The sequence below is a fragment of the Myxocyprinus asiaticus genome, chromosome 2, assembly GCF_019703515.2.
Source record: "Myxocyprinus asiaticus isolate MX2 ecotype Aquarium Trade chromosome 2, UBuf_Myxa_2, whole genome shotgun sequence".
Lineage (NCBI taxonomy): Eukaryota > Metazoa > Chordata > Actinopteri > Cypriniformes > Catostomidae > Myxocyprinus > Myxocyprinus asiaticus.
This window is the reverse complement of record NC_059345.1, coordinates 10,301,863-10,317,059: the sequence shown is the minus strand read 5'-3', so window position 1 is coordinate 10,317,059 and position 15,197 is coordinate 10,301,863. Positions and strand designations below refer to the sequence as shown.

Below are 15,197 nucleotides of genomic sequence, written 5' to 3'. Positions count from 1 at the left end.
ATTTACTTGCCATTATATCAAACACAGCTGAAAGCTATTTGGTTCATTAAATGAAGCTTAACATTGTGTTTGTTTTACAGTATGCAATAGACTGGCATGTCTTAAGGTCAATATTAGGTCAAAAATGGCAAAAAAGAAACAGCTTTCTCTAGAAACTCATCAGTCAATCATTGTTTTGAGGAATGAAGGATATACAATGCTTCAAAAAACTTTCATACAAAGGTGTACACTACAGTCTTCAAAGACAAAGGACAGCTGGCTCTAACAAGGACAGAAAGAGATGTGGAAGGCCAGATGTACAACTAAACAAGAGGATAAGTACATCAGAGTCTCTAGTTTGAGAAATAGACTCCTCACATGTCCTCAGCTGACAGCTTCATTGAATTCTACCCGCTCAACACCAGTTTCATGTACAACAGTAAAGAGAAGACTCAGGGGTGCAGGCCTTATTGGAAGAACTGCAAAGAAAAAGCCACTTTTGAAACAGAAAATCAAAAAGAAAAGGTTAGAGTGGGCAAAGAAACACAGACATTGGACAACAGATAATTGGAAAAGAGTGTTATGGATCTTAACCCCATTGAGCTTTTGTGGGATCAGCTAGACTGTAAGGAGTGTGAGAAGTGCCCGACAAGACAGCCACATCTATGGCAAGTGCTACAGGAAGTGTGGGGTGAAATGTCACCTGAGTATCTGGACAAACTGACAGCTAGAATGCCAAGGATCTGCAAAGCTGTCATTGCTGCTTGTGGAGGATTTTTTTATGAGAACTCTGAAGTAGTTTAATTTCAAATTGTAATAGTAATTTTTCACATTATTAATATCCTGACTATACATTGTGATCAGTTGAATGCCACTTGGTGAATAAAGTACCAATTTCTTTCCATAAGAGAAAAATATGTACATTATTTCCAACTTTTGGCAGCCAGTGTATGTTAATTTATACCTATTAACACACAATATTAATAGACTATGAATAGAATAACGTTAATACGCGTTAATGATAATGAAAACATGAATTTATCTGTTCAACCCCAGACTGACTGGCAGAGTGTAATTCCACTTCCGGTCCAGGTGGCGCTCGTGTGCGCGCACTGCTGAAGCACCACTACAGAAACAACCAGTGCAGCGTCGATACAACTGGCGTGCCGAACAACACAAAACGATTAATTTGTGAATACATTTTCCGATTTACTGAGCGAAAATGCCAGAATTGGCGGTAGAACGGGTCGTCGTTCATCCCTTGGTGCTGCTGAGTGTTGTGGATCATTTTAACAGGTGAATATGAGTTTTGTGAAGGTGCTGCAGTAAATTTGTTAACTCACTGTCATGATGTCAATGGAACTAGCCGCTACAAGCTAAAGGCCTCACATTGTTGATACAGCTCTCCACAGAAACACTTTTAAACACTTTTTCAAGAGTTTTTAATCACAAGTAAGGCTGCGAAAATGTGTGTATAATATCGTGAACCTTTGTTGAGATTTAATAATTTAAAATGTTGCCTGAAATAATAATGTAATGATTTCCTTGTCACTTAATTGTACTAAAAATGTGCTAAAGTGTCTCAAATGTTGTGTGATGAACCTTCAGTGGAGTAAATATGCAGCATGCTGAACACAGACACTTTCAGAAGAGCTTCAGGTGCAAATATACAAAATGATCTGACACACCTCCTGTATTCAAAGAGCCAGTGTGTTAGCTGTACATGAGGATAGATATTCAAGGACAGTCTTATATTTGTCTCTCTGTACGCAAACCACCTGTTACCTGTGTGCTCGTCTTGCAGGATCGGTAAAGTTGGCAGCCAGAAGCGAGTTGTGGGTGTTCTTCTGGGCTCATGGCACAAGAAAGTGCTTGATGTATCCAACAGCTTCGCTGGTATGTTTGTAGCTCTTTTTACAGGCTGCATTCAGTTCATTTGTAAATGTCCAGTAAGTAATGCTTTAATCTTGTGACAGTGCCTTTTGATGAGGATGACAAGGACGATTCAGTGTGGTTCCTCGACCACGACTACCTGGAGAATATGTATGGCATGTTTAAGAAAGTCAATGGTAAGATCACTTACTGTGTGCAGGAACCAATATTACATTTTACTCACTTGTTATGCTTTTTTGAGTCTGCTATGAAGTCTGATCTGAAAAGTTGTTAATGTGTGTATTCCTTTCAATTCCAGCAAGGGAGCGAATAGTTGGTTGGTACCACACTGGCCCAAAACTGCACAAGAATGATATTGCCATAAATGAACTCATGAAACAGTACTGCTCTAATTCGGTTTGTAATGTTTTTAATTTCGCTTGCTTTGCAGTTTGGACACTGAATGTACCAGGGTGAATCTTACGACAATGAGTCTGGGTCATATCTCACCCCAAAATCAATAGAAAAAAAGAATTTTCTGTATGCAAAATTGATTTGTTTTTCTATTTACTTATTTTTTTGTGGTGAAACATGACCCAGAGATGTTTTTGACAGGTTTTGTGAGATTCACCCACCATATGTGAGAAATACATGATTATATATATATATATATATATATATATATATATATATATATATAATATATTTTATTCAAATCTATTATATTTCCCAAAGGTTTTAGTCATTATTGATGTAAAACCCAAAGACCTGGGGTTGCCAACTGAAGCTTACATCTCAGTGGAGGAAGTGCATGATGTAAGTACTTTTGTAGCTCTATCATATATTTATTTTTTTATAGAATAAATCAGTAGCACTTACATTAACGTTCCATTTGTAAAGATTAGGAAACTAAATTAGTAATGAACTAACAATGAATAATACTTTTACAGCATTTATTAAATATACTAATACACTTTTAAAATTAAAAGTTGTCTGTGTTAAAATTAGTTGATGCATTATGAACTAACAATGACCAATTGCATTTTTAAAAACTAACATTAACCTGCCGGCGGGTCCAAAAGGGGGTGCTATGTCGTGAAATAAGATTACGCTTAAAATTTTCAAGTCCACGAATACATAAGTCAGGCATATGGGGTATCGTTTGAAAGCTTAGAATCTGAACTTTTCAAAGATCACTTCTGCATTTAAGTTAATAAACTAAAAAAATAACTAAAAACAAGTAAATAAAATAACTGAAAAAGCCTGAAAACATTCGTGTCGCAAATCAGCGCCACCTAGTGGTCATGTGGTAGAAATATTAATATGAATATGAAAGTCATTAAAATAGCACTTAAATGGACAGGTCATATATCAAATGAAAGCTCTCATTCTCAAGAATGTGACTGAACTGTTTATTTTGTTGCTCTAATACCACAGTTCAAAAGATTTTCAAAAGAATCGCAAAGTGAAATATGTGTTCTCTAAGACACCAAATACAAACGTCTTTTTTATGCACCGATCACTTCTGCTGTAAGCCCCAAATAGCTAAAAAAAAAAGTTATATTTGCTTTTACCTTGGTCAGTTTAAAAAAAAAAATTAGCCATGTCTGCGAGCTTGCTTGTGTGAATAATCCAGTGTTATATCTTAGATTTCCAGAACAAAATATGTGGTCCAGAAGGAAAAGCATACTAAAAAAAATAATCTGAAATATGTTATTGACTATTGAGATTGATATACATTATTGCAAAGGGGAGGATCTCAGCTTTCTAATGACACCTAGATTAAGCTTCTAGTCCACTCAGAGGCCGAGATATTTGATGAAGCAATGAGGGTGATGCATGAACTGAAAATTAGACTGAATCTCTATGGACAAGCAGATCTGCGAGGGCTAAAATGCATTAGCGCACCACCTACATTTCAGATCGGCATTTTGTGATGGAAGGTGAAAGAGAAAAAAATGTATTTGTACTTGCTGCCATCTAGTGGAATAAAATACAACTATTTGGATTGAGATGGAGTGAACAGAACCAGAATTACATGCTTACAGAGTTGAGAACAAAAAAAAAAAAAAAAAATTTTTAATTAAAAGAATTCTAGTCATCATAAGATAGTAAACATATTCAATATTATTTATTAATAATTTGAGTCTTTTCTTTAATTTGGGCGGTTTCTTAAATGACACCAAGTTTTGGCAATTAATCCACAGTATGTGTAAATGGTGAGCTCTTAAATTAGTGTGAAAAATTGCAAGCGGCAGCCCAAAAATTCCCCAGAGTTGAAGAGGTTAATCAAGATTATTGAATGCTGTAAAAATACAGTGTATTTTTCATTGTTAGTTCATGATACCTAATGCATTAATTAATGTTAAATGAAACCCTTTTATTCTGATCCCTCTTATGCCATTTGTTGACATTTATTCTTGGCTAAAGGATGGAACTCCTACATCTAAAACGTTTGAACATGTGACCAGTGAGATTGGAGCTGAGGAGGCGGAGGAAGTGGGTGTGGAGCACTTGTTGAGGTTAGATGGAGAAAAAAACCCTTTCACTTTCTTTCCATTCGATTCAATCTAGATGTATTAAAATATCTTTAAGCATTGTAATTCAGTTATTCTTATGATGATCTCTTACAGGGACATCAAGGACACAACAGTCGGAACCTTGTCGCAACGTATCACCAATCAAGTGCATGGCTTAAAAGGGCTCAACTCCAAGCTGTTGGATATCAAGAGCTATCTTGAGAAGGTTGCAACAGGCAAACTGCCCATCAATCACCAGATCATTTATCAGCTACAGGATGTGTTCAATCTGCTGCCTGATGTCAACCTGCAGGAGTTTGTCAAGGCCTTCTTCCTCAAGACCAATGACCAGATGCTTGTGGTCTATTTGGCCTCACTTATCCGCTCTGTCGTGGCGCTCCATAATCTCATCAATAACAAAATCGCTAACCGTGATGCCGAAAAGAAAGAGGGCCAGGAGAAAGAAGACAGCAAAAAAGAGAAGAAGGAAGAGAAGGATAAAGATAAGGACAAAGACAAGGAGAAGGGAGATGCTACAGCGAAGAAAGATGACAAAAAGGAAAAGAAATGAACTGGCATGAACTTGGGCTTACACAATTCTGGCTGAATAAGAGAGGAATTCTGAGTTTCTTCTCTCTCCTTGTAACAATCTGCAGCTTTAATTGGGCATTGTATCTGTCTTTTTTATATAAAGGACTTGTCATTTTCTGTATGGATTAAAAGAAAGAAAGAACTTCAGTTTAAACTTTTGATATTCTGTCCAGAAGAAGGTTTATTCACCCACTTATGTCTACATTATAGTACCGTTATAAGTCTATCAAATTATAAAGACGGGTCACTAGTGTGACAGCAAAGTCCAACTGCAGCTGTCATTTTATTTACATGTAAGGAATTTTTTTTTTATTTTATTTTTTTTATATCATTATAAAAAGCAATGTTAAACAAGCTTGTTGTGGGGCGTAACATGTTTTATTTGTTCACCTCGTGCTTAAAGCAAAGCGTATAGTACAAGTTCACAAAGAGCACATTTCTCTATTTGCAAAACATGTTTATTGCAGTGTTCATTTAAGAATATTTTCAACCTTAATAGTTTTGCAGTGTACAGTTTTTTAAAGAAGAGGTTTCAAAATATATCCTTAAATCATCTGCTATATAATAAAATGGTAATTCCCTTTTCAGTTGTGCTTTACATGTAGGAATGATCGTAAAGTTTTCCTGAAAAGAAAATTTAGACTACCAAGTGCATTGTAGCAGTGTGAGTTATTAATGAGCTCAAATACAGATGTTTTGTTTGGACTAAGTAGGTATTTGAAGACAAGGTGACACAGCAGGAGTGAAGTAACTTTGTCTCTGGGATCTTCTAGTTGTCAATGATATGAAGAGGTCTAGGTGGTGCTCTCGGAAGGATGAGTTTCTTTGTCGCCTGCTTCTCTTTTCTTGCATGTGACGCTGAAAAGACTGAGGAACTTATCAGGTCGGCAATTTCACTTCCTCATAAGGCTGAGTGTTAGAAAGATTTGTTCAGTTATCAGTGGTTTAACAACTGTTTTAAGTTATAACTATTAAAGGGATAGTTCACCCAAAAATGAAAATTTTCTCATCATATACTCACCCTCATGCCATCCCAGATGCGTATGACTTCATTCTTCTGCTGAACATAAATGAAGATATTTTTGTAAGAATATCTCCGCTCTGTATGTCCATACAATGCAGTTGAATGGGTACATATACTGTAAAGGCAGCATAAAGAAATTCACAAGACTCCAGTGGTTAAATACCATGTCTTAAGCGGTATGGTAGGTTTGGGTGAGAAACGGATCAATCTCTGCTTTCACATTCTTCTTTATAGTAAAAAAAAAAAAAAAAAGGTCTTTAATACTGATCTGTTTCTCACCGACACCTATTATATCGCTTCTGTAGACATAGATTTAACCACTGGAGTCCTAAGGATTACTTTTATGCTGCCTTTATGTGCTTTGTGGAGCTTTAACATTTTGGTACCCATTCAGTTGCATTGTATGGACCAACAGAGCTGAAATATTCTTCTAAAAATCTTCGCTTGTATTCAGCAGAAGAAAGTAAGTCATGATAAGGGTATTTTCATTTTTGTGTGAACTATTCCTTTAACTACAGTGAATATATATGTGTATGCTTGTGCAAATTAGTCTAAGAGCAGTTAGACAATCTGAAATGTGAAAGTGACTCGTAAAACCTGGTGATTCTTCTGTTCTTCACTGAAGGCCTCGAGGATCACAGAGACAAAGAGGGTCAGAATGACAAATGTAATGAAGACGACGCAAGTGGTAACGATGAGAGCGCCAAGCACAGGATCAGAATCTATAACCTGTGGAGGCAGCATGAAAACTGTGGTAAAGCAAAGGTTTGCTGTGTTACATTTCCAGTTTTGGCCAGCAAAAAAACTCTCATAGTAATTGAATATGCCAAGCTACAAACTGAAGGTTGTCAAAAAAGCTTCGGTTTTGTAAGTGTACAGCTTCCTTCCAAATATTAGATTGCACTATTTAAAAGAAAATTGTTGCATAAAGACAAGCAAAAAAAATTTGTTTACAGGTGTGCACTTACAATGGACTTACAAAACATGCCAAAGATGCTGTTCATAGAACAAGTTGAACTGAACCCAGAATATTCTTCTAGGGCAATAAATGAGGCAAACCCATGAATGTTAGAGGTCAGTTTACCGTGTGTGTTCAATGGCTATGGTTATTTTTGAGAAGTGTTCATTTTTTGCCCCTTCAACAGACAACATACCAAAACAGAGTACTTTTATGCTATAGTAAAATATTATATTTTTTTATAGTAAAAAAAGACTCCGTTGCCCCTTACAGTAAGAGCACAGGCCAAGAACACAATGAACCACAGTGAAGCTAGACATTTCATTCCATAAGGTTTTATGACTTTGTAAACACTTATTTTTGCTTATTTATTACTTAATGCTATGTTATGATGTCGAAACCCCCTTTACTCTAATGCATCATTTGAAAAATGATACATTTTAATGTTTACAGACCCAGCTACATTTACATACTTAATCCAATGTCATTAGCATGCGCGTTAGCTAGTAGAGAGTGTTGGGTTTTGGACTCTGAAGACTGCGATTCAAGACCAGTCAAGCACACTTGAGACGAAGCTGACATGTGAGACAAAAGTGTCACAGATGCTTCAGAAAATGTGCTTTTCATTTCTCATTTTATTTTTTGGACATTATCGGTTAGGTTTAGGTATTGGTTAAGGGTAAGGATGTCAGTTTTGTTTAGCTCTCATTTAATTTGAGATCACTACTGGTTAGGTTTAATTTAAAGTTTTAGGTTAGGGAGGTACGTTTTACTCATTAAAACCTTAAAAACCTTGTCTGATTACGACACTATTTCACTTGCTTTTGGCGACCCCCGCAGGACATTTCACTGGGAAACTGCAGCCAAACATGTAATAAGGTATGTAATTTCGTTTTGCAAAAAATTTGCAACAGTCAAGTAATTTTCATGAGACCAGGCTGCATAATCTTCCCCTTCTGTGAGTTGTCAACCCCTGCGACTGAGTCAGAGAGTTCTGATTAGTCTGATTCATGAATGAATAATTTCAGACTGGTTTTGTGAACTGGATCAAACAATTCATTGGAAAGATTTAACTCAAAACAATGATATGTTCATGAATTGGACATTACTACTACTCAAATGAATTCTCATGAACACACCAACACCTAGGGCAGGGATTTTTAGTCAGTGACAAATTTTGGTCTCTTCCGCGCACAAAGCTATCGTATGGCTTCAGAAGACTTGGAACATGGCGCATTGACCACTTTTATGGTGCTTTCTTTATATTTTGGAGCTTGACAATCACAGACATCGTTCACTTTCATTATATGGAAAAGAGTGGACAGAATATTCTTCAAATATTCACCTTTTGCGTTCCAAGGAAGAAAGAACAGCACACAGGTTTGGAATAACATGAGGGTGAGAAAATAATGACAGGTCAGGTCTAAAGGTCTAAAATGCTCCACTTGTTTTTAAAATATGCCCATTTGTGCCGCTTCATATGCTTAGCCTTTTTAACACAATGGAAAGGATATAGCAATGTAAAGAAAAAGTTCAATGAAATGATGCGATTAGAGAGCTGGCCTGCAAAAACATATAGTAGATGATAAAGAATATATAAAAGGCCTGGGAGTTAAATAAATATTGAAGCTTCCTGTTGGTTGGAGGTACATATGTTTTGGGTACATATAAAATACCAAAAAGAATATAGAACATATTCAAATATGTCCTTGAAAGCCTTAAATGTGAGGTGTGTACTTTTTTCAATGTTAAAATTTTTTAACCACTTCAATATGCAGAATCAACTATGTAAGCCATCCGTATAAGCTGATGTAGACACTGTATCGCTTTCAAAACATTACTCTGTTTATCCAATATGTAATTTTCTAGCTCAACCAATGGTGAAGGATTGAGGACAGGACTACCTGTTTTATTTAACAATAGAAGACGGGAGCGGGTGGTAGGAGTGTTTTAGAAACATGTTTGGAAACTATTGTAATTTTTGCTATTCTTTAGTGGTGTAGAAATTATACACTTCACCTTTAATTCATGAAATACAGGAATCAGCAATGTAACATATAAAATGGCTCAGGTATTTATGCGATTGCTCACCAGCTTGCATTTTGCATGTCAGAACCAAGGTCCACAACATTGCCTCCTCCTCTATACAGAGCAATCATACCCCAGATAGGATATGCTCTGAGTGCAATATTGTCAGGCTGTGATGATGTCCTCAGAGCCATTAACAAAACCAGATTGGTCCCAACGTGGACTGTAAGAGCCCATGTTCTCATTTTCCCAAGAGTATGGGGCACTGCAATCAGGAACAGAGTTCTGCATGGACTTTGCAATCTCACAAGAGTCTGCTTTCACCCTAACCTGACAGAGATGAGCACTTCCAACAAGTTTTGAGTTTCCATTTGTTATGAAGCCTTAGAAAATGAAAATTAAACACATCAGTCACTAATGTTTACATTTAGCTCAATGGCTTTAAACTAAAGCTCTTGAGATCCTCCTGCGGACTGCTGTCCTTCCTTCCCTGCACTATTAAAACCGAGCCAATCGAGTACTGGTTGAGTAATTGAGTAGTACTAAATTTAGAAGATGAAAAGAAGATGTGATACTTCTGGGTTATAAGAAAACATTCTATTAAGAGGCAGTTCAGACTGAATGTATTCTTGCACTAAAAAAGCAAGAAGCAGCGCAATGGATGTAACAGAAAGCAGGTGTCTCGAGACGCACTTTTAGAAGTTGACGTTGTTTTTAACCAAACACTGTGTCTTAAAAAACACGGTGCTCCTGCATGAAACCAGCAAGATACTGCGTAACGGTCAAAGAGGTCCATCTAGCGCATGTTAACATAGAAAAACAATGGGAAAACAGCATAGACGGACACAAAAACACATTCGGTGTGAACGACCCCTAAGGTTAGTTCACACTGCCCCAACAAATGCAAACAAAAAAAAATTCTAATGGTTGCTGGGCCTTGTTGGATAAGGCAACAGAATCATATGTTTTTGGCTGAAAACGTATTGATTTTGCTACATTAACACCTTTGATCCTCAGCAGAACTGCATTTTCCTCCACTTTTAAAAACGCTTTTCATTACCGCATACTCTGAAAATGATTATGTTACAAAATTGAAAAAGTTTTCAAACTAATCCATTTTCGTTTGGAATCCAAATTATGTAGTAATGGAGAGCATTTTTGAAACACACTTTTTTCGGTGGAGGAAAACGCCATTCTAGTGTGGATGAGAGTCTTAAACGTAGCGCAATAATGTTGCGTTTTCAAACAAAACTTTATTAGCGACACTAATCCGTTTTAGTTTGAAACAGCCATTTCCTAAGTGGCTACGAATGTCTTTGTTTGCGGTTGAGTAAAACAGTGTTCTAGTATGGACGAGAGGTGTAAACGTGGCAAAATGGCCTCAGTATGTTAACCCTGTTGGTGTTTGACATTTATGTGTGCCAGAACTCTAAACCAACAGTCAACTTTAGAATGTTTAAAATGTTGGCAATTGTTTGCATTTGTTGGGGCAGTGTGAACCAACCTTTAAGAAGTCCTACAGAGCTATGAGTTCAGGACTGCATTCATCTATGAATTAAAGCAATGAATTGCAATGCTTATTATGAATTTGTTATATTCATGTCTTATCAAGATAATGGAAGTACCTGGATACTGTCCAAAGAGGTTGCTAAGAAGTACAGAGTTTGCCCAGGTAAACACATGCTTTTGGTTCATACTGTCTCCTATTCCATTGCTGAAGCTCTTCCGGATGTGCTGAGTGAGTTAGTAAGCATTTGGATCTTGCTGACCATATGCGACCAAGAGCAGCACCCACAAGAAACCCAGAAAACCTGCAAAGGAAAAATAGGTCTGTATATAAGCTTCTCCTTCACCTGTTATTGGCTAAAAGCCACCAGTTGTTTTACCTTACCTAGGATCTCCATGACGAGTGCCCTCGCTTTCTGCTGTTTGACCATGTTTCTCCTCATCTTCTCAAGGTCAGTGGAGGGCTGTTAATAGCAGTGTGTACAATCCCTCTTAGCAAGTCGGACCATCAAGACCATCTATAGAAGTGAGAATAACTAAATATAGTTGGCTAAAATACAATAATATAAAAGCCTCTCTGTAGATAAATGGTAAGACAGCTGTTGGTTATCCTGCACACAATGTCTGCCGCAAGCTCGATTTACCTGTGCAAGTGGTTGTTTTCTTACATAACTTGTCCACAATCTCTGCATCGTCATAATTGACATTTTTGACCACCAATTCAAAGAATATTGTGAAACAAAGTACATGCAGAATGAAACCCACCATAGTCAGAGAGGAAAGAACACTGGATAAATATAATATAAATACACTTCATGGACAAAAGTATGTGGACACCTGAACACCACACCCATATGTGCTTGCCGAACATTTCATTTCAACACCATGGGCATTATAGGGAGTTGGGCAGTAAAAGGGCCCAATTTTACTAAAAGTGTCTTTCTAAGGAGATTGTACACTCACTGAACACTTTATTAGGAACACTACAGTCCTAATAAAGTGCCCAATGTGGTCTTCTGCTTTTGTAGCCCATCTGTCTCAAGGTTCGACGTGTTGTGCATTCTGAGATGCTATTCTGCTCACTACAATTGTACAGAGCAGTAATCTGAGTTACTGTAGCCTCTCTGTCAGCTCAAACATGTCTGGCCATTCTCTCTTGACCTCTCTCATCAACAAGGTGTTTCCATCCACAGAACTGCCACTCACTGGATGTTTTTTGCTTTTGGCACCATTCTGAGTAAATTCTAGAGACTGTTGTGTGTGAAAATCCCAGGAGATCAGCAGTTACAGAAATACTCAAACCAGCCCATCTGGCACCAACAATCATGCCACAGTTGACAATTTTTCCCCATTCTGATGGTTGATGTGAACCGTAACTGAAGCTCCTGACCAATATCTGAATGATTTTATGCATTGCACTGCTGCCACATGATTGGCTGATTGTGTAATTAAGCAAACAACATTTATAGCTGATGAGTATCACTTTTAATCGTAATTATAACCAATTTTAATCAGTAACTATTAATCCTATTAATCTTCTGGCTTTGGGCATCTGATTTCTAAATTTTATACCTGGTATTGATTAAAAAAAAAAATATGGCAAAGAAAAAAGATGTGAAGAGTAAAACTCACCAAACTCGCAAATGAAGAATTCTTGACTACAGTTACTTGTCTTCCAGTGAAATCCAGAGTCAGTGTCAATGTAGCCGCAGCCAGTATCCCACATCAGCTCACTGAACCAGTTTGAGTACATTACATCTGAACCATCTAGCCAGCAGAAGCCACCTGAAGACATACAGTAGCTCTACAAAGTGTTTGGACTTTGTTAACAACACTTAAATGTATGAATGTCATTGCATTTGATAATAAAATATAATGTGGCATCCATTTTAAAGTAAGACGGTACACGTCACACACACACAAAAAAAACGTGATTATTTAAATTATAAAACGGTAGATATATTGTTCACAATTAAGGCAAAAAGTATTTGGACACTTTCTGGCACCCCTAGTGCACACTACACCCGTGTGAACTTGAGCGGAACTGACTTCATACATTCACTAAAAATGACATTGGGACAGTTAGTTAATTGTAATTGCAAATTCTTTACACATTTAAATTCCTAAATTTAAATTAAGGTTTAAGTGTACAAATACTTTTTGGGGCCACTGTAATTGTGAAATCTCACAAAAAGTAATGCAGGTCAAATGATAAATGATTCTGATTAATTTCCCCTCCAGGATTATAGAAAAAAAAGTATTTCTTATCTAAGTGTAAATATAAATAGGCCATTTCATTTAGTATGGTATCTAGGATTACCATTTATAATGAACAGAAAACAGAAAGCAATACTTTTTGAAAGAAACAGCATTAATAATCTTCTGGTGTCAAACCAACTACATACCTTTTAAGTCCAGAGTAAGCTCGTCGAAGCCTGGAGCTAGTCATATCCACCAGTTCTGCTCAGTCTGCAGATGTTTTTGGAGAAATTGTTGGGTCTTATAATTCTGGATGAAGGACAGGTGCCCACCTCCCTGTTCACACCAAGCTTGAGCCTCGAGGAAAAGGCACTGCATGACCACAGATTCATAGCAGGAGCTCTCAAAGGCCTGCTGTTGCTCTGGGCAGGAAAGACCATCAGTAACTGCTTGACCACATGCTGGGATAATATCAATGATTAGCATAAATAGCACAGTGAAGCGCCTACCAACCATCTCTGTTCCTTTTACACAAAGACTACAATAGGCATTCTGGTGATTCTGTCTCTAAAAGGGGTGTGAACCTTGCCAAAGGTACGCCAGCCTCCTAAATGACAACTACATCGTTCCCATTGATTTGCTCAGTGACAAAGCCCAGTAACATAATAGCCTAATGGACGCAGATTGTGTCTTTACACAAAGGCAATGTTTCATTTAGATCAAGTAGATAAGCCAGCCTTTACCTATGAGTGACGCACATTGCATTGGCACATTAATTAGACAGACAATTTAAAAGTTAGAGTAGTTCCAGTGTAGTGTTTCACAAATCAGTCTTTCAGCATAAACTGAAATATTTCCTTTACAAAATTGTATAAATTGATTTTTCAGATAATTACACAGAATAGCATAAGATGGTAATTTAGAAAAAAAAAACACAATTGTACAGGAAAAGAAATGTGCAATCCTAATGGATCGACAGCATTTGTGCCAAAATGTTGATTACCACAAAAAAATGATTTTGAGTTGTCCCTCCTTTCTTTAAAACAAAAATCAGGTTACAGTGAGGCACTTACAATGGAAGTGAACGGGGCCAATTTTTGGAGGGTTAAAAGGTAGAAATGTGAAGCTAATAATTTTATAAAAGCAGTTAAATTTTTCTGTTAAAACATGTATTATTTGAGATGTAAAGTTGGGTAAATTGTCATTGTTTTACAGATGTTTTAGGGTATGTTGACATTACATCATCATGGCAACGAAGTTGTAAATGATTTTAGCAAGTGATCTTATGACACTAAAATCATGTTAACACGCATATTGTTTACTTCTTGTGGCTATACTTTTGAAACAGTTAGTAATTTAACGTTTACGGATTGGCCCCCATTCACTTCCATTTTAAGTGTCCCACTGTAACCCAGATTTTTGCTTTTTTTTTTATTAAGAAAAGGAGGGGCAAGTTTTTTTTTTTTTTTTTTTTTTTTTTTGTGGTAATCAATATTATGCCACAAATGCTGTCGATTGAGCTTAACTTGTACTGAACCCTGAACATTCCTTTATTAAATATCAATAAGATCCTGGATAAACATTTCCTAAAGGATTATTTTTTTATTGCTGTTTGATTCTTAAGAGTCGTATTGGATAACATGTAATCTTTTTTAGAACCCTACTTGTATACAATTTAACATTATTATATTGTTTTGGAATAATGTTTTGCTTATGGACAGCTAAAGGAAGGTATAGCATTTTTTTAAATCCTAAAAGATTTCCTTTAAATTGCCTACCTTTTGATGCAAGATTACGGGAATTTTGATTCATCCCACTGACTCAAGTCTTTTGAATCCATTCACCAAAGAGCTTCATTCAGTTTCGTTCACTAATGAATTCAGCAGCCATTTCCATAGGTAACATCTTTATGCCAGAAGGTGGCAACAGATGTGTGTAATGTGCATTAAGTGAGTCATTGAGTGTGTTAACATGCACCTTTTTTACACTGATTATGCTTAATACACCAACAATGGGTGTGGTCATGTAAATGCATTAAACAGCTTTACTTTATCGGTGTATGGTCATAAATAGCGTAAAAATAAACCGATCGACATGGGTCGATTTTTGTCCATTGCCCTGATTTTGCATTGCAAGCACACACCTTTACCGGTGTTCTGTCGAAGTCTGTTCCCCCTATGTTTCCCCTTAGTTAGTGTTGAAGTTTGTTCCCCCTATGTTTAATGTTTAACGGCATGTTGAAGTCTGTTCCCCCTATGTTTCCCCTTAAGATAGTGTTGAAGTCTGTTCCCCCTGTTTAATGTTTAACGGTGCTGTTGAAGTCTGTTCCCCCTATGTTTCCCCTTAGGTTAATGTTGAAGTCTGTGCCCCCTATGTTTAATTTTTAATGGTGCTGTTGAAGTCTGTTCCCCCTGTTTAATATTTAACGGCACTACTGGGAACACTAACCTAAGGGGAAACATAGGAGGGAACAGATTTCGACAGAACACTGGCGTCCTTTTCCAATTTTCGTGCTGAGCGC

The 15,197-nt window shown here is 36.9% G+C and overlaps 1 protein-coding gene and 1 long non-coding RNA gene across 2 annotated transcripts; one reads left to right on the top strand and one right to left on the bottom strand.

Annotated features, from left to right (window-relative positions):
- Positions 1–1,106: 1,106 nt before the first annotated feature.
- On the top strand, positions 1,107–5,108 carry LOC127412786 (26S proteasome non-ATPase regulatory subunit 7-like). The gene is made up of 7 exons (XM_051649428.1): positions 1,107–1,275; positions 1,784–1,875; positions 1,956–2,048; positions 2,171–2,268; positions 2,587–2,667; positions 4,282–4,373; positions 4,485–5,108. Exons 1-7 carry the CDS (start codon positions 1,202–1,204, stop codon positions 4,939–4,941), a joined length of 987 nt encoding a protein of 328 aa, XP_051505388.1. The 5' UTR covers positions 1,107–1,201; the 3' UTR covers positions 4,942–5,108.
- Positions 5,109–5,258: 150 nt separating this feature from the next.
- Positions 5,259–13,183, bottom strand: LOC127412841 (uncharacterized). Its single transcript, XR_007892489.1, has 5 exons — positions 12,883–13,183; positions 12,110–12,262; positions 10,863–10,995; positions 10,597–10,782; positions 5,259–6,714 (listed from the first exon to the last, which is right to left on the bottom strand). It is a non-coding gene; the product is annotated as an uncharacterized LOC127412841 (long non-coding RNA).
- Positions 13,184–15,197: the final 2,014 nt, after the last annotated feature.

Coding starts and splice junctions, on each gene's coding strand:
- LOC127412786 (XM_051649428.1), top strand. CDS start 1,202: ATGCCAGAATTGGCGGTAGAACGGGTCGTCGTTCATCCCTTGGTGCTG. Junction 1,876..1,955: donor TGTATCCAACAGCTTCGCTG/GTATGTTTGTAG, acceptor ATCTTGTGACAG/TGCCTTTTGATGAGGATGAC. Junction 2,668..4,281: donor CAGTGGAGGAAGTGCATGAT/GTAAGTACTTTT, acceptor TCTTGGCTAAAG/GATGGAACTCCTACATCTAA.